Source organism: Anomaloglossus baeobatrachus, chromosome 11 (assembly GCF_048569485.1).
Source record: "Anomaloglossus baeobatrachus isolate aAnoBae1 chromosome 11, aAnoBae1.hap1, whole genome shotgun sequence".
In the NCBI taxonomy this organism is placed as follows: Eukaryota; Metazoa; Chordata; class Amphibia; order Anura; family Aromobatidae; genus Anomaloglossus; species Anomaloglossus baeobatrachus.
In genome coordinates, this window is record NC_134363.1 from 145,870,622 (window position 1) to 145,889,821 (window position 19,200).

The 19,200-nt window shown below is 48.2% G+C and overlaps 1 protein-coding gene across 3 annotated transcripts in view; it reads left to right on the forward strand.

Annotated features, from left to right (window-relative positions):
- The window catches only part of CDC42 (cell division cycle 42), a 68,885-nt gene that overhangs the window by 28,255 nt on the left and 21,430 nt on the right, over positions 1-19,200 (forward strand). For all 3 annotated transcript variants that reach the window (XM_075328296.1, XM_075328295.1, XM_075328297.1), the window contains exons 2-5: positions 7,819-7,972; positions 14,717-14,789; positions 15,594-15,703; positions 17,808-18,005. In XM_075328296.1, coding sequence (XP_075184411.1) covers positions 7,868-7,972; positions 14,717-14,789; positions 15,594-15,703; positions 17,808-18,005 — 486 coding nt within the window. In that variant the 5' untranslated portion in view covers positions 7,819-7,867. The remainder of the gene's footprint in view (positions 1-7,818; positions 7,973-14,716; positions 14,790-15,593; positions 15,704-17,807; positions 18,006-19,200) is intronic.

A 19,200-nucleotide genomic window follows, 5' to 3' on the forward strand; every position in this document is an offset into this window, starting at 1 on the left:
TTTGCAGTCAAATTGCACTCCTTCTCTTCTGAGCCCTGTAGTGTGCCCAAACAGTTGATTTCCACCACATACAAGATATCAACAAACTCAGGAGAAATTGCGCAATAAATTTCATGGTGATTTTTTTCCTGTTACTCTTGTGAAAAAAAAGCTACCTGGTTGAAGTAACAATTTTGTGGTAAAATTTTATTTTTTTATTTTCATGGCTCAACGTTATAAACTTCTGTGAAGCACCTGGGGGTTCAGGGTACTCACCAAACATCTAGATAAATTCCTTGAGGGGCCTAGTTTCCAATATGGGGTCACTTGTGGTGTTTTTTTGCTGTTTACGTACCTTAGGGGTCCTACAAATGCGACATGGTGCCCGCAATCTTTTTCAGCCAAATTTCCTTTCCAAAATTCAAATATTGCTCCTTCCGTTCCAAGCCCTCCCATTTCTCCAAACAAAGGTTTCAGACCACAAGTGAGGTATCACCGCGCTCATAAAAAAGTGGGTAACAAACATTGGGGTCACATTTTTGGAATTACCTCTTGAAAAAGTGAAAAAATTGATGCTAAAGCAACATTTTTGAGAAAAAAATGAAAATTTTCAATGTGACAACGTAACGTTATCAAAATCTGTGAAGTACCTGTGGATCCAAAATGCTCACTATACCCCTAGATAGAAGCCTTAAGGGGTCTAGTTTCCAAAATGGTGTCACTTGTAAGGGGTTTCTGCTGTTTAGGTACCTTGGCGGACATGTAAATGCAACATGGTGCCCGCAATCTATTTCAGCCAAATTTGCTTTCCAAAATTCAAATATTGCTGCTCCTGTTCCGAGCCCTCCCATTTGTCCAAACAAAGGTTTCTGACCACATGTGGGGTATCGGCGCGTTCATAAGAAAGTGGGTAACAAGTTTTGGGGTTCATTTTGTTGTGTTATTTCTTCTAAAAGTGAATAAATTTGGGGTAGAGCAACATTTTAGGTAAAATTTTATTTTTTGCTTTTTTTCATTCCACTTTGCTTTAGTTCCTGTGAAGCACCTGAAGGGTTAATAAACTTCTTGGATGTGGTTTTGAGTACTTTGAGGCGTGCTGTTTTGAGAATGGTGTCACTTTTAGGTATTTTCTGTCACTTAGGCCTCTCAAAGTCACTTCAAATGTGATGTGGTCCCTAAAAAAAATGGTTTTGTGAATTTTGTTGAAAAAATGGGAAATTGCTGATGAACTTTGACCCCTTCTAACTTCCTAACCCCAAAACATTTTGTTTCAGAAATTGCGCTAATGTAAAGTAGACATGTGGGAAATGTTATTTATTAACTGTTTTGTGTGACATAACTCTCTGGGTTAAGGGCATAAAAATTAAAAGTTTGAAAATTGCAAAATTTTCATCAAATTTCCGATTTTTTTTCACAAATAAAAGCAAAAAATATCGTTCTAAATTTATAACTATCATGAAGTACAATATGTCACGAAAAAACAATGTCAGAATCACCGGGATCCGTTGAAGCGTTCCAGAGTTATGACCTCATAAAGTGACACTGGTCAGAATTGCAAAAAATGGCCTGGTCATTAAGTACAAAACTGGCTTCGTCCTTAAGGGGTTAAAGGGACCTGACAGGTTCCCTTTAAAAAAAACAAAAAACAAAAGCAGCTGTGCTTCTCTTATTAGCGTGTGTGTGTGTGTGTGTGTTATTGTTTGCGTAATCTGATGGCTTTTATTCTGCGACACTAGAAACCAGCCCCCCCCCCCCCCCCATGATTGACACCTGACAGTCATTGCACAATCTATTGATGACCTGGTGTGAGCGCGAATTGTTTGTCAGAACGGCTGCACCCAGTAATCTGTGTGATACATCATTGGATTCAGAATCTCTCCTTGCCTACATTATGTAGCTGTCAGATGAGATAGCAAAAACCTGCTGACAGATTCCATTTAAGTTTCCGCTGCTGCTCTTGCGGTCTGTTATTGGCGATAGTACTGCAGCCAATCAGTAAGCTCAGTGGCTCGTGCTCAGTTATTGGCTGTCAGTTAGAAGAGACGCAGGGAGTAGCAGCAGAGACTCGGTGCTGGTGCGGTTTTCCGATAATGAAAACCCTTTAAGTCTAGCCTGTGGAGTCCATGCCCTCCTTCCAGCGTTGCCATTCATCTGTAAGCTGTAATTGCACCATTGAGGCATTATGAGGGCTGGTCCAGCCATAGACTCTCTCAGCCGGGTGCTGGAAATGTGGTGACTCACGTGTGATCGGCTGCCGCGTCACTGTTCATCTCTGTTTGGGCAACGGCTGCAAGTGAAGGCAGATTGGGCTGTGTCTGCTGACCTGTGCTGGGGATGTGACAGGCCTGCAGGGCACGCGCATGTAGGAGCAGGGAGCCGAGGCTCTGCAATCTGCTCCCCGCCTGCCGCGCTCCGCAGAATGCCGACATGTTCTGCAAGCTCATCGGGGATTTGCTGCCGTCAGATACTTTTTATTCGGTGTTGTTGATGACGAGTAGGCGATACTTAAAGGATACTGCCAGTAACTCATTATCTGCTGTCAAGGAGAACCCCTTTAATTAACCCTTGGTGTCATGCTGCCGAGCGCCCCTCATACTGGAATGGGAGGTTCCGCTGACATTATAGGATTTCCTGTACACGGGCGAGGTTTGCATGGCTGGAATCCCCCTGATTTAGCGCCACGGTGTCTATAAATGTCCCCATGGGGCGGTGACATGCTCAGCACCGCCACAGATGAGAGAACTGGAGATTTATTTTTTTTTCCCATCCATTGCATTGTGACTTTGCTCTTGGTGTATAGAAGGATATATTGTGCAGAAGGCATTGCGGAGCGATTACTTTGTTGTTGGTGACGTCAGATTTTACAGGACATTGATATTTTTACTGTATATGTGCTGGAAACTTCCATAAGTTTGTTGTATCCATAAAATGGCGTTTGTTACTCTGTAAAGCATTTACTGTTCCGATCGCTGACGCTCAGTGGAGCGCTCGTTTGTTCTGACTGAGCGCGGGCGGCCTGTGTACATTGTAGTCGGCTGGTTTGTTCATCTGGACATTAAAGGGGGTGTCTGACTGTAAAATTTTAGTCCATGGGTGGTTTGAAAATCAACAGACATAAAGGTGCTTTACACGCTGCGACATCGCTAGCACCCGCCCCCGTCGTACGTGCGACATTTGGTGCTTGCTGCTGTAGTGAACATTATCACTACGGCAGCGTCACACGCACGTACCTTGTCAGCGTCGCCGCTGTGACCGGCGAACAATCCCTCCCTCAAGGGGGAGGTGCGTGCGGCTTCACTAAGCAGCTGCCCAATAGAAGCGGAGGGGCGGAGATGAGCGGGACGTAACATCCCGCCCACCTCCTTCCTTCCACATTGCCGGTGGACGCAGGTAAGGAGAAGTTCCTCGCTCCTGCGGTGTCACACATAGCGATGTCTGCTGCCGCAGGAACGACGTACAACATCGCACCTGCAGCAGCACCGATATTAAGGAAAGGAGCGACGTGTCAACGAGCAACGATTTTGAACAATTTTGCGCTCGATAGTCGCTCCTTGGTGTCACACGCTGCTTATGTCGCTACCGGCGCTGGATGTGCGTCACAAACACCATGACCCTGACTATATACCATTAGCGATGTCGCAGCATGTAAAGCCCCCTTTGCTCTCCTTCCCATTCTCTCTACCCCCCCCCCCAGAACCTGATCCAACTCATGCGGCTACACAGAAAGCGCTATCTGCTCTGGAGTCACAAACCTGTGATTAATCAGCTGCAGCGGTCAAGTGATTAGTGACTTCCTAATGGGGTCCAGATCACTTCCGGAGCCCTATAGGAGGGGATGGCAGTATACGGTGGCTGCAGTGTCCTGCTGTATAGAGGGGCAGCATGCTTCGCTTTCCTATACATTAGAAATAGAAAAAAAAGTGTTTGCTGGCATATCCGGGCCTGACAGAGGCCACGGAGGGGGGCACTCCTTTTTGGCTTTGGGCCCATGAATAGGGTCTTCTGGCTGCGTTTGCGGTTTACACTGGGACGTTCACTGTGATGTGGCCCGAGCTTTACATTGTCCATTTTACAGCTGAAAAGAGGAAGAAAAAAATGAGGAAATGTTAAATGGCGATTTTATTTTAGTATTTGTGAATAGTAATGAACATAAACAGTAAAAAAAAACAAATGAGTTTCTGGATGGCCAATCAGGATATCCTTCCTGGAATACTTTATTTTTGGGCCTCAGTATTTACATCAATTAATAAGTAAAAATATATACAAATGACATTAGTAATGAATGGGCTGAGACTGGCTGCGGCTATGTGCGGCACGGGCATTCCCGTCGGGTCAGTATCATGTGAACGTACGCGGATATATTGATTCATACTTCATTCCCGGCGGTAATTGATGCAGGGAATGCGCTCGCTCAGGCATAAGTGCCTTACCCATATGTCTGCATCCAAATGTAGGTCATTCTGCGGGTCTGGGATGGAAGAGGGATGGCAGTTATGTCCATGATCACCCCCCCCCCACCTCCCCGATGCCTGTGTGCCCTGATAGAGCAGATGATGGGACATTTCCACTCTTGGATTGCTTTTGGATTCTGATCAGCTGAGGTGTTTTTTTTTTTTGTTTTTTTTTTTTTTTTTTTTTTTTTTTTTTTTTGTACCCCCCCCCCTCTTATTGCACAAGAATAATCTTTTTATATGGCTTTGTGACTTTATTTATTTTTTTAATTTTTGCTTCTTACCATTTTCTGATTGATCTTGGAGAAGACTTTCAACCTCAGCGACTATTATCCCATTTTCCTTTCATTCCTGTCAGTAATCTCTTGAAATGAAAGTCACACCTGAGCCCTTGATCACACGGAAACATGCAAAGTGTACATTACCTGGGAGGAGGCAGAGTTCTGTGCGCTCCTACCCTGTACCGATTGTAACGTAAGGGGTGCAATGTGTACATTACCTGGGAGGAGGCAAAGGCCATCCGTGCCCTCCTACCCAGCACTGATCGTAACGTAAGGGGGTGCAATGTGTACATTACCTGGGAGGAGGCCAAGACCACCCGTGCCCTCCTACCCAGCACTGATCGTAACGTAAGGGGTGCAATGTGTACATTACCTGGGAGGAGGCCAAGACTTCCCGTGCCCTCCTACCCAGCACTGATCGTAACGTAAGGGGTGCAGTGTGTACATTACCTGGAAGGAGGCAAAGACCATCCGTGCCCTCCTACCCAGCACTGATCGTAACGTAAGGGGTGCAATAAAGCTGACAGTTGTTTCCCACTTTCAGGGACTCCCAATCTCTTGTTTTTGCCCATAAAGGGAGTCTCACCAGATTTTTTTTTTTTTCCTCCCCATATGAGAGCTGGATAATATAGGGACAGAGACCCTGATTCCAGCGATGTGTCACTTACTGAGCTGTTTGCTGTCATTTTGAATGTTTTCTCTGGCAGCGCGCCAAGTAGTCCTGTAATGATGATCTGATGCTGATTTAAATAGTGGTGTTATGAAAACTACGCTAAGCAGACCAGTAAGTAACACATCTCTGGAATCAGGATCTCTGCCCCTACGCTATGCTTCTCTCAGATTAGGTAGCAAAAACCTGGTGACAATTTCCTTTAAATACATGTATTTTGTGGCATAAGAAATCATGTTTGCAATTGGGCTTCATTAAGTTTTGCAGTCTGGATTTTACGGACTCTTGATGCTTCCTTGTACATGAAACTTTGATGGGGTCTATGGTCATAAATGGGCTGCAATTAGCCCAAAGGACAGAAAAGAGTTACAAACGCTTGGCAGGATGAGCTCACTCACAGGTTCTCAGAAAACTCCTTCTGCAGCCAGCAATATACCACACAATACAGCGGCTGTAGAAGGCAAACTGTGCAACATTTTTGATGAAACTAAGATGCAAAAGTCATATTTAGTTCTAAATATATGCATTTAAGAAAAATAAAAGGCCCCTTGAAACTCTGAATAAACCTGCTGACTTTTGGGAGCCTAGTTGGCAATATACCATATTTTTCGGTTTATAAGACACACCCCAAGTTCAGAGCAAAAAAAGGTGAACCCCCCCCCCAAAAAAAACCCCAAAACAAAACATAGGGTGGTCAGTATTATAATCCAGTAGTGTCTTACCGGAGGGGGCAGCAGTGGTGGTGCAGTTGAGGGTCACGGGGCAGTGGATGTCCCAGAAACTGTCGGCTGAACTGGGGCAGCGGTGGCTTGTTCTGGGGGCAGCGGTGGCTTGTTCTGGGGGCAGCGGTGGCTTGTTCTGGGGGTGGCCGGGCCGGGGCAGCCCCAGCCCGTGCCATGGGCTGGGGGTGGCCGGGCCGGGGCAGCCCCAGCCCGTGCCATGGGCTGGGGGTGGCCGGGCCGGGGCAGCCCCAGCCCGTGCCATGGGCTGGGGGTGGCCGGGCCGGGGCAGCCCCAGCCCGTGCCATGGGCTGGGGGTGGCCGGGCCGGGGCAGCCCCAGCCCGTGCCATGGGCTGGGGGTGGCCGGGCCGGGGCAGCCCCAGCCCGTGCCATGGGCTGGGGGTGGCCGGGCCGGGGCAGCCCCAGCCCGTGCCATGGGCTGGGGGTGGCCGGGCCGGGGCAGCCCCAGCCCGTGCCATGGGCTGGGGGTGGCCGGGCCGGGGCAGCCCCAGCCCGTGCCATGGGCTGGGGGTGGCCGGGCCGGGGCAGCCCCAGCCCGTGCCATGGGCTGGGGGTGGCCGGGCCGGGGCAGCCCCAGCCCGTGCCATGGGCTGGGGGTGGCCGGGCCGGGGCAGCCCCAGCCCGTGCCATGGGCTGGGGGTGGCCGGGCCGGGGCAGCCCCAGCCCGTGCCATGGGCTGGGGGTGGCCGGGCCGGGACAGCCCCAGCCCGTGCCATGGGCTGGGGGTGGCCGGGCCGGGGCAGCCCCAGCCCGTGCCATGGGCTGGGGGTGGCGATTGCTGTGGGCGGTGAGGGCTGCAAAGAAATGGCACTTGGAGTCAGCGCAGATTGAGCACTTGGCTCAATGGCAAAAGGAGACCTCATCGCGCCACCTCCGGGCGTGATTTTCCTTAAGTCCGCAGCTGGGAGATCAACGGGCGGCGCATGAGCAGGTGAGAGCTTGAGCCGAGAGCTCAGTCTTTTCACGTGCCAACTCCAGGCTCCATTATTTAAGTCCTCACCAGAGACCCTGTACAGCTTCCGCAGACCCCGCACAGCCGCCCCAGCAGCAGCCGGCCTCTTGTGACCCCTCTCCATTTCCCTGGTAAGCTACATTCAGATTATAAGTCGCACCCCTCACTTTCCTCCCAAATTTCTGGTAGGAAAAGTGCGTCTTATAATCTAAAAAATACGGTAATATATAAGGGGGGGGGGGGTCTCCAGACTCTGATCCGATGAAAGATGTTTGGGGGAGATGAATGATGATGGATCCTTTTATTCTTCAGGGAGAGCCTCATCTTCCTATTCAGATAATGTGTACAGGGGTCAGGAGGAATTACCGCTCGCATTGCTTTTATTGTTTGGGGGTCATCTGTTACTCTATGGTGCATTGTGGCGCTACCTCTAAAATATTTCCTTATTGTGGGGAATGCCCTGGTTTTCCATTGTTCTGGGCAGATATGCAGAGGGCATGGCTGTGGATTTTAGATTTATTAGCAGTGACGACAGTGTAAATATTTGTACAAGTGGGTAACACAGAAGTGATTGCTGCATGTATTCTGTCATGATTCCCTGTGTGCATTGCGTGGCCTCTGTACTTCATCTGATGTCTGTTTTCCAAATGCATGTACCGTACATCCACGTTTCCAATTAATGTACTGTTGTAGCTTTTTTTTTTTCCCCCCCCCCCCCTTTAATTTGTTTTTCGGATCTTTCAGGTCTGCATTACGTCATCAGTGTGGAGACTGACAACACAAGATTGCAGCCATGCAGACTATTAAGTGTGTGGTCGTCGGGGATGGTGCCGTTGGTAAAACATGTCTCCTAATTTCCTACACAACAAACAAGTTCCCTTCAGAATATGTCCCAACGGTAAGTTCAGGCCAAGCCTCAGCCTAATATAATTTTCATCACTACGCACCAAAAGTGTAAAATTGCTTTATGGAAAAGCTGAAATCGCATCTACAAAACGGGATATTTAAAAAACCATCCCATTGAAAAAAAATAAGAAAATGTGGTATACAAGTGCCTGCACCAGTAATATCTGTAATTGACAATTTGGGTGAGCAAGGTTTCCATTCTGAAGCAATGCACCTCAAATGTACCTCGGTAGTAAAGGGGAGCGATGTAGCGTGGAGACTGGGGTTCTAGCATCTTCCGTGGAGCAGAGTCGATTTTCCGGCCCAACGGGACTCCCACGCAATCCAGCGGGGAAGCGGCTCATCGGCATCGGCCATCTTGGATGCTCAACGTCACGGAGCTCCAGCCACAGCAGAGAATTCCCTCCCCTCCCCCCCCCCCCCCCCCCCCCCCCGCGGTTGCGGTGTTACAGGAGACCCAGTGTGGGGTCCAGTTCCAGAGGAGTAGACCCTGGATACATGTTGGATGCCACTGACACTGGAGCAGTTTGTTGCTCTGCAGCACCTGGCAGACTATTTTGCCATCCCCCTGCTGTGCTAGATTATAAAGGAAGGGGGGAGGGGTTGAGGGCAAAATACCCCCCCCCCACCCCACCCCCCAATGTCTCCTACTCGGCTGGAATACAGGACTGAATATAACTTGGTCCCTCACCTACATACTTAGCTGTCACCCGGTGCCCTGACCCCTCTATCTGCTAATAGGACTGAGGTACTTCCTTGCTCTTAAAGGGTCACCGTCACATCTGCTCCTCTACTACGATCATTACTTGCCATGTGTCCTGCCAAAAATAAAAGCACAGATGATAAACTCAAGGAGTTTGCCAGAGGGGAACCCCCAGACACACCATGGACCCTGAGAGGCAGCCCGTCGACAACCGAAATCACGGACGGTCGCTGGTCTCACCCTCCTGATAGTGGGGAGCAGGTGAGGAGGACCTGACCCTTAAACAGGTTTTTGAGCAGCTACTCCAGGCCATATCCCTATGCAAGTAATCGCTGTGAGGGAAAATAGATGAGATGCACTCTGAAGTGGGACTGCTCCGATAAGACCTGCAGGACTTGAGGGGCTGAAACCAGAATAACCCACTTCGTGGACACTAATGCCTATGTCCTCCAAACTAACCAAGGTTGGCTGAATCCATGAACGCCCAACGACAGAAAGTGGATGACTTATAGAACAGCATGCGCTGGAACAACATCTGCGTTATAGGACTTCCGGAGTGCTCAGAGGGTCAGCAACCTGAGTGGTTTTGACCAATTACTCCAGAAACCGATCTGGGCACTGATTTTTCCGCAACCATTTCAGTGGAGTGGGCTCGCAGAGTTCCTACATAACCTCTTCCACCTGGAGCGCCCCCCCCAGACCCTTCCTGGCACGGCTCCTTAACTGCAAGGACAGGGGTACAGCTCTGCGTCTGGCCAAGCAGAAGGGCCCCGCTCAAGTATGATAAAGCCACTATTTCCATCTTTCCTAACTTTTCAGTAGATCTTCAGAAACAATGAGCCTGGTTTGTGGACGTTAATAAATCTCTTAAGGAGCGTGGCATCCTCTACTCGATAGTCTACCCTGCTCTCCTCCGGAGTATCCACGAGGACAAGTCTGTGTTTTTTTGTTTTTTTTTCTCTACCCTGGATGAAGCTTGTTAGTGGCTTTCATTGCACCCAGGATGCAGGGGGAAATGATTGGGCCTTTCTTTGATCAACTTCCCTGCCTTGACCAGCTATCTTTGTTCTCCGGGACGGGGAGGTGGAGCAAGTATCCTCCTTCTGTTCCCTCCGGTCGGTTGTACCGCGAAGCTACCTGGATAAAGGAACTCTCCGTCACTATGGAGGCTACAACATCTATACCTCACCATGATTGCAGTGGTGGTATCTCCTTGGTTGTTTGAACTGGAAGGCACAGGGCATTGCTCTTGTTTTTTCGTTCTTATGGTCACATGTTTGATTGTAGTGCCGGCTTAATGTGCTGTTGTCCGTTGTTGTTCTGCCAGTGACCGTGGCGCTAATCCTCTTCTTTAGCAGGATACGGTATGGAATTAGAAGTATTGGCGCACTGTCCGGTCTGTGGCCGCGGTTATCTGAGGATGGAGGTCATGGTCATGTTGGGTTCCGGCATTAAGTGCATGGTTCTCCCTGCTGATCCATAAATCTCTACGCTGGGACCTTCGGACCACTTGCAAGGACCATAAGGGGCGATTTGTCTTTGTGCACGCTGCCATTGACTCTTGTGAATATGTTGTCTTCTGCATTTCTAATCCTCCGCCTGCCAATTTAGCGATTTATTAAAGGGGCAGTCAGCTTCGCGTTAAACTATCCAAATGCCTATGTACTGTGCATGGGGGATTTTAATTTGGTCATTGTCACGAACAGCCGGGGAAGTCCCTCAGAAATCCGCAGCTGTTCACTGATTTGTTACACACGACTACTCTCTAGCGCCCCCCTTGTCTGCAGGCCACTTTTGGTACTGCAGGACAATGCATAAGATGAGGCTGCTGAGCTGATAATGCCAAATATTGGAGGTCTCACAGCAAGGGTAAATGTATATCTCTGATTCCTGCTAATGGAATATTTATATACCTCGGTACCCTTAATGATAGCACTCCAATAATTCTATGCAATAACAATTACGCTGCCACCACCCAGACTTTCTACAGGTAGCTGGGAACCCGTTTCAGATAGCATAAGGCCCTTCGGGGTTTTGGATTCGTATATAAAGCATAAGGAAAGAAACTCTTAAATTTTTATATATTTAATCCGAAAATAGGCAGTGTTTAAAGAATATACAGGAATTTACAAAAGGGAACAATACACATTACGGCATAACAGTTACATAAAATAAAAGGTATAAACGTGAAACTTACTAAGCTTGTGCCATAGAAGTGACGTCTGCTTATGGAGGGAGGGTCTCCAAGAGATGTTAGAATCGGCCAGCATCACCCTTCATGATGCCCTCCTCGTGCTGACTGAGCCCCAAAAGACAGGAACTGTCTCTTATGCTCTTGCTAGCCCCCCTTGCCTGTGACATCATTTTACAGTCACTTGTGGGCTGGGCTTGAGATGGTCACAAAGTTCCATAATTCTAGGGTTTTTCATATCTTTGCCCCTGGGTCACACAGGTGAAAGATATTAGCGTCATATTTAATATCTCGATTTTACAGTTACATTGATACCAAACACAACGCCTCTAGCACAATTTTACTGGCCAATACTAATTTGTCGTGATTCCGTCGATCTCCTCGTCAGGTGAGACGGTGCGCTGGGTTCCGCACGACGCAGGGATTCTGGCAATGTGTTTTTCATCTTTCTAGCATTAAAGTCGCACTTCAAAACCTGCTTTGGGAGTTTTCCCGCCAATATTACAAAGAATTGTCTTTCTCTGCAGCTTTTGGCTTTGGTTCTACCATCACCCAAAGTCATAAATACCTTAAGCTTCCAGGCCAATCAGATAATCGCCATGACGACCTGTGGCTGGTGAAGAAGAGGGGGATTAAGTCCCTTCAACAGCTCTACATGACAGTCATGGATAATGGTCTGGATAGATTTCGCTCTGAAAATATCCCCAATGTGGTACCCTTGAACCCCCCCACCCCCACCCCCCCAACTGCGCTCTGTTTATATGATTAAAGCCAGGAAAACAGGAGCTTTATAGGCAAAAATACATTTTTATTGATCACAAGTTTAAAAACAGCATATAATTACACCAATTGTGAAAAATAATTAAAAGTGCTATAGATGTTAGGGAAGACACCCACAAGCATGCAAGAGACAGGGGTCAGGAAAATTACTCCAAGAAAAGTAATGGGTAGCCCAAACAATCAGGGATCATAACAATGGTGCAGCCATTTGTATAACCTGCCCTTCAATCATCCAAGGTGGCTTAATAAATTTTAAGACGTTAGCTTAATAAATTAATAAATCATAATGGCTTACCCATGATTAATTGACCTCACACCTCGTCTCACACTTGAACAAAAACCCTCAACGCGCGTTTCGCGTCAACACTGACACGAAACGCACGTTGAGGGGTTTTGTTCAAGTCTGAGATGAGGTGTGAGGTCAATTAATCATGGGTAAGCCATTATGATTAATTTATTAAGCCAACGTCTGCCTCTAATTCACAACTCTTAAAAGGCAGAAAAGGTGTATATATCCAACCCCTCTGAGAACAGGCTACATTGGTTGCAGTCGCATTGGCACGATGTGCAACACTTGGACGCAAAATCTAAGCGCAAATTATTTTTTACATGGCAGTCATACTTTGAATTGGGGAATCAGTCCAGTAAGCTTTGTGGTCAGACAGCAGAACTTCTCTAATGCCATACTTCCAATTCGGAAACCTGACAGAAGTGTAGTCACCTCCCCGGCGGATATGCTTCAATACTTTAGGGAATTTTATAGCTCCCTGTATAAATCTAGGTGTGGGGCATCGATGGACGACTGTTTGGTGTATCTAGCTGATGTGGACTTCCCGAGGTTGACCACTGCTCAACAATCCTTTTTAGATGCTGACAGTTACTTTAGATGAACTTAAACTGCGATTGCTGATTTGGCTGTGGGTAAGGCCCCGGGACCGCATGGATTTCCTGTAGAATTTAACGGGAGGTATCAACTTTCGTCACCACCCCCTGCTAGACTCTCTAGAGGGTCTTGTGCAGACCACCCGGGGAGCTTCCCTTCCAGAATCCTGTTATGAAGCAGTCATAGCACTTTTAAGAGGGGAAGGACCCCCTGGAGTGCGGATCTTGTCGTCCCCTCTCCATCTTGTCGTCCCCTCTCCATCTTGTCGTCCCCTCTCCATCTTGTCGTCCCCTCTCCATCTTGTCGTCCCCTCTCCATCTTGTCGTCCCCTCTCCATCTTGTCGTCCCCTCTCCATCTTGTCGTCCCCTCTCCATCTTGTCGTCCCCTCTCCATCTTGTCGTCCCCTCTCCATCTTGTCGTCCCCTCTCCATCTTGTCGTCCCCTCTCCATCTTGTCGTCCCCTCTCCATCTTGTCGTCCCCTCTCCATCTTGTCGTCCCCTCGTCAATGTGGACTACAAGATCTGTACTACAATATTGACGACTAGGCTGAACTCTGTAATTCTGGATATTGTTAACCCAGATCTAACGGGCTTTATGCCTGGGAAGAATACTTCCATTAATATCAGAGGAGTTCAGTCGGTTGTCCAATATAGTACCATAGTGACTGACAACAATGGGTCTTGGCCTCGCTGGATGCGGCTAAGGCATTAGATTCCCTGAAGTTTCGGAACGTCCTGCTGGCCTGTCTTCAGAACTTCAGTTTTGGTCCCCCGATTCTGTGCCTGGATCCGGATGTTATACCGGGCCCCTAAGGGCAGAATGGTGGTCAATGGGATCTCGTCTGAATCTTCTTTACTAGAATAGGGGACTCGTCACTGGTGTCCCTTTTCCCAGGCGCTCTTTGCCATGGCCTTTGAAGCTTTAGAAAGTAAGATACTCTGACAGACTGATTAAGGGTATCCGGATTGCTGACCGGGTGGATACAATCTGCCTGTATACAGACGATATGACTTATATTTATGGATGAAGTGGAGCTGGTCACTTTGGTAAGAAGAGGTGAGGGCTACTGGTTCCGAATATGCAATGCTCCCCTATGAACGGACAGTATCAAAATAGAGGATGCCCTGAAATTTAATAAGGTTTGGGAGATTTGGCACTCCTCTCCTTTGACGTTAAGTGATAATTTTCTGAAGTGCCCGTTATCTCTTATATTATAGTAAGCCTAGTATGGTCTAGTTCTAATGTTGAACGCTTCTTGGTTGGCAGACACTGTCACTGATATTTTTTTTTTTTGTTCTCGGTCTTGTTAAGGTGTATTTGCACCTCAAGTACCTGGAATATGTCTTCTCCTTGTACGGAACTCTTACGTTTTGCAAGTTTGCATTATACATGTACTTATTTGTACCTGGTTGACTTCAGTTACTTAATAAACTAATTAAAAAAAGCCTTGGTAGTGAAGTACTGATAGAAGAAACTTCCCCCAACAACCTACCAATAAAAAAAATAAAAAAAGTTCGGGCCTATACCTACCAAATTCCATATTACTTTTTCACGCGTTTCGCACACTGCTTAATCAGGGGATGCAGGAACAGTATTGCTTACCACCGTGTGTATTTGTTGGGAACAACCTACAATGAAAAGGAAGTCGAGGCCTATGCCTACCAAATGCCATATTATAGTACAGTACGTTTTCACGCGTTTCGCATACTGCTTAATCAGGGGATGCAGGAACAGTATTACCATTGTGTATTTATTTTTTGAGAACAACCTACCATGAAAAAGATGTCCAAGCCTATACCTACCAAATTCCATATTTTAGCACAGTACTTTTTCACGTGTTTCGCACACTGCTTCATCAGGTGGTTTTGGAGCTGTATTAGTTGCCACCATGTGTATTTATTTGTTGACACCAGTTTATAGTTAAAAGACACTTCTAATAAGTAGCTATTGGCTATGGCAGGGAACCCCTTTGAAATCTATAGTGTTTTCAGCATCCATAGATTCGTGGATGATTTATTCCCAATGCGGTTTGTTGGTGGGCAGCGCTCTCCTCCCCATGTGATCAGATTCTAGTCTGCAGTCTCCAGTATTTCTACAGATCAGTCCTATGTCACTGCTTGTGGGATGTTCCTCTGTGTCACCGCACGATGGATAATGGCTGCATTCTGTATTCACAGGTATTTGACAACTATGCTGTCACAGTTATGATCGGCGGAGAACCTTACACCCTAGGACTATTCGACACAGCAGGTAAAATAATTCTAAATGATGAAGTACAATTGTTTAGATTGTGAGCCCCAATGGGGACAGCGTTCCTGATGTATGTAAAGCGCTGCGGAATATGTTAGCGCTATATAAAAATAAAGATTTGATTTTGTGACGTTCATGTAATCTGATAATCCAACAGCTGTTTGTAGCCACATTGAATATAGTGCAGAGGCTCACTCACCTCTGAGTCGTCCTCTTATGAAAGGGCATCTGCCCCTACATCATACAGCTGATGGGGGTAGGAAAAACCTGGTGACAGAGACCCCGATTCCAGAGATATCAATTAATAAGCGGCTTGTTGTAGTTTTGATCAAATCCGCTATTCTGCTGCAGACCTAGCAGTTCTCTGAATGCGGAGCCCTGTATAACCCGGCCCACACCACTGATGGCTTTCTGTGTACACTGTGCATAGGCAGCTGCCAATCAATGGTGGGGGTGTGGTTGGACTAACTGGCAGCAGATTTACTAGCCCTCTAGTGACTTAAACAGGGATTTTATCAAAACTACACTAAACAAGTAAGTGACACATCGCTGGAATCAGGATCTCTGCCCCTACATTATCCTGCTCTCAGGTTAGGTGGTAAAAACCTGGTGACAGATTCCCTTTTTAAATGTCCCTTATTGTATAATGCGAGGATTGTCAAACTGTACAAGGCTGAGATACGGGAAATATAAACTGTAGCCGACCCCAGTCCCCCTGCGGAGTATGTACCCGGAGTCCTGTGCTGCGGCCGTGCACGGTATATGGAATTACAGTGAATAATGAACGCTGAACTCTGCTTACAGGGCAGGAAGATTACGATAGATTACGACCCCTTAGCTATCCTCAGACAGATGTCTTCCTTGTCTGCTTCTCCGTGGTGTCTCCATCTTCATTTGAAAATGTGAAAGAAAAGGTAATGCGGTTTTCTATATTGTTCTATTGCACAATGCATTATCAGCTTGATGTAGTTTCCACTTTTTGTACTGGGGGTTTGGAGATGGCAGAATGGCTCCGCATCCATCAGAGAATGATCACAGGATGGGCCCGTCTGATTTGGTCGCTCTTTTATCCTCTGTAGAGAGCGGTTACATAGCGTCCCCCGTCGGTGACTGCGACGTACCACCATCCTGGTCCCCTATTGTGCCATTCCACACACGCATGTGGCGCCCCTGAGGCTTCCGTCGCCACAGAGGTACTGCACCTCAGCCAGAGGTGTGGTATCCCATCCTGAGTAAGAAGGGGGTCATCTACCGGTTCACAGACACCAACCTGCACACACCAATTGTTAGGACACACTCCGGGTCAGGGTTTAAGGCAGGTACTCACTTACTGCTGAGAGTAGCGACCAGTATACCTGGTTATGGGGCCTTCAGGCCAGTGAATGGGACTTAAGGGGTGGAGCTTGGCAGGGGGGAGTGTAGGAGGAGTCAGTAGGAAAAGTGGGCGGAGCTAGGCTTAAAAAGTGAACAGTTGAGAACTGGTTAGGACCAGTTAGGGGGAGTTCAGTCAGGTGAAGATCTAGTCAGTGAGGAGTGTAGCCAAAAGGAGGTTTTAGGTGAAGATCCTGGGGTCTTGCTAGGCCCAAGTGACGCCAACTGAAGGGATCCCAGAGTGCCACGGATGTGCGGGAGGCCTCCGTGGACTTGTTCCACCAAGAACACCTGGGTGGAGGGATCTGGTCGCAATAACGGAGAGGCTAAAGAAGAAAAACATTTCCTTTAGCAATCCAAAGGCCCAGGAGGTTGCTTCAGGCACCCGAGGCCACAACCTGCCACCCCTCACCTGCAAGGGGGAGCAATAAGAGGACCGAGGTCAGCCACCCTTTGGACAGGCTCGGTGGCGGAGGCGCAGGACAGTCTAGTGAAGGTCGGCGCTAGTGAGACTGCCAGGAAGGACACATTGAGGGGTGCACCGGTACTGACCCTTGAACTATTCGGGATCGGCGGAGGCCCACGACAGTGAATCCGGGCATACCACGGGTCAGCTGCAGTGTTTGAACAAACAGGGAGTAAAAACATCTTAACTGCAAGTCCCGTGTCGTCTGCCTTGTCCTGCACCTCGTCAACATCCACCATAGACTTTTCTAAAGGTAGCCCCGGGGTACCCGCTCCACCTGTGGAGAGCAAGAAACACCTCAGCTGCCACAACACCAGTCCCGGAGGTCCCATCCAGCAGCTGCGGCTCCAAAGCCGCAATCCACAGGTGGCGTCACGAATTTTACTAAACATTAACTACAACTCCCGTCATAATCTCCCCTTTATTATTAAAAGACACAACCAGGGTCACGGACCCCCACCACCGCTGACATCCCCATACTAGTCCGGCCCGGTTCCGAGTGTCTCTGGCCCTGCGGTGGGCGTGTGTGACACACACACACACACACACACACACACACACTCACACTCACACTCACACTCACACTCACACTCACACTCACACTCACACTCACACTCTCACTCTCTGTCCCCAGCCATGCAGACCGCGGCACTAACGTCCTCAGCTCCGCCCCCCGCACACCGGAGTCCGACAAAGAAATTCTTTTCTTTGTCACTGTTGTCATCCGTTGTACAACGCATCAGTCACGTGCGTCAAGCAACGCATGTGACTGATGCAAAACAACGGAAATGTGAACTTAGCCTTAAAGGATTTTCAGACTGCATTAAACTTTTCAAAATATCTAAAATGTTCATTTAAAATGAATGGAAAGTCTCCTCCTCTCCCCGTGTGATGGGGGCGTGATCAGCAAACTCATGTCAGCCGATGCAGCAATTAAGACTGGATGGCCGGCCAGCCTCCATCACATCCATACAGGAGGGGATGAGGCTCTGTCAGTGTTATCATAAGACGTCTGTAATTGGGTTGTCGGATCAGGTTTAAGAAAATGTATTAGGTTTTTACTCCTTTACATTATTGAACCATGCAGACTTTTTTTTTTTTTCCCCCACTTTTAAGCAACTTGATCCTTCCTGTGATTCGTAGATGTGACTGACCTGTTTCGTGACCCTTCTGTTTTGCAGTGGGTACCAGAAATCACTCATCACTGTCCCAAGACTCCATTCTTGCTCGTGGGGACGCAGATCGACTTAAGAGATGACCCCTCCACAATCGAGAAACTTGCAAAAAATAAACAGAAGCCAATCACTCCAGAGACAGCCGAGAAGCTGGCCCGAGACTTGAAGGCAGTGAAATACGTGGAGTGTTCTGCACTGACGCAGGTAATGAGGCCTTGTATATCGGGTGTGCAGGGACCGTTTGCACCCTCCACCCCTCCCATCTTCCTCTACACCTATTTTGAGGGAACAGTCCATATATCTAAAGTTTCCTAAAATTACAACCCTTAGTAGTGCCCCTACTAGCCGCTGATCCGCCGCGCCTCCCTCCAGTGATTAGCCCTGGCAATTGCACTACAGCTGCAGGTACTAGGGGTGCATTACACGGTCTACAATGGACTCCATGTCCTGCAGAGACCAAAGCAGACCTCCGGAGAGGACGTTCCCATTTGCAGTGGTGTAAAATAGAGATGACCAAATAAATTAAAGTGGAATTCGGATTTCTATTCTTCCATGCTGATCAAAATGTTGAGTTGTCCCCTACTTGGACAACCCCCTTCTCATTCCCCTTGTTCGCCCCCCGTAAAAATATGTAAGCCTATACTCTCTTCCGGTGTGGCCGCGGTTCCATCGATGTCTGAAACCGGGGTCCATGTGACATTGACATGTGGGCCCTGTGACCAATCAGTGCCGCCTTCCTTCTCCCCGCTTTTGGACATTTGAGCAGGAAGTCAGCGCTGTACTCACCTCCGGCTCATATGTCCGAATGTCTGACAGCTTGCGCTGAGAAGAATAGGCTCACAGTAATGACAGGTTTATAGTGATGACCTCCCACTATCCCTGTCAGAGCGGCTATGGGGCAACATGAAATAGGCCCTTGGCACTGCCATTGGGAACCTCTCTTTCTTCAGCGCTCTATTGGGAGACCCAGACGATTGGGGTATAGCTACTGCCTCCGGAGGCCACACAAAGCACTACACTAAAAAGTGCAAGGCCCCTCCCCTTCTGGCTATACCCCCCCGTGGTATCACGGGTTCTCCAGTTTTCAAGCTTTGTGCGAAGGAGGTCAGACATCCATGCATAGCTCCACAGATTTTAGTCAGCAGTAGCTGCTGACTATTTCGGATGGAAGAAAAGAGGGCCCATATAGGGCCCCCAGCATGCTCCCTTCTCACCCGTTGATGGTGTTGTAAGGTTGAGGTACCTATTGCTGGTACGGAGGCTGGAGCCCACATGCTGCTTTCCTTCCACATCCCCCTGGGGGGCTCTGAGGAAGTGGGATCCTGCCGGCCTCAAAGCTCTGACGCCGGGCTCCATCCACAGACCCATTTGAACCTGCTGGATACGGAGCTGGAGTACC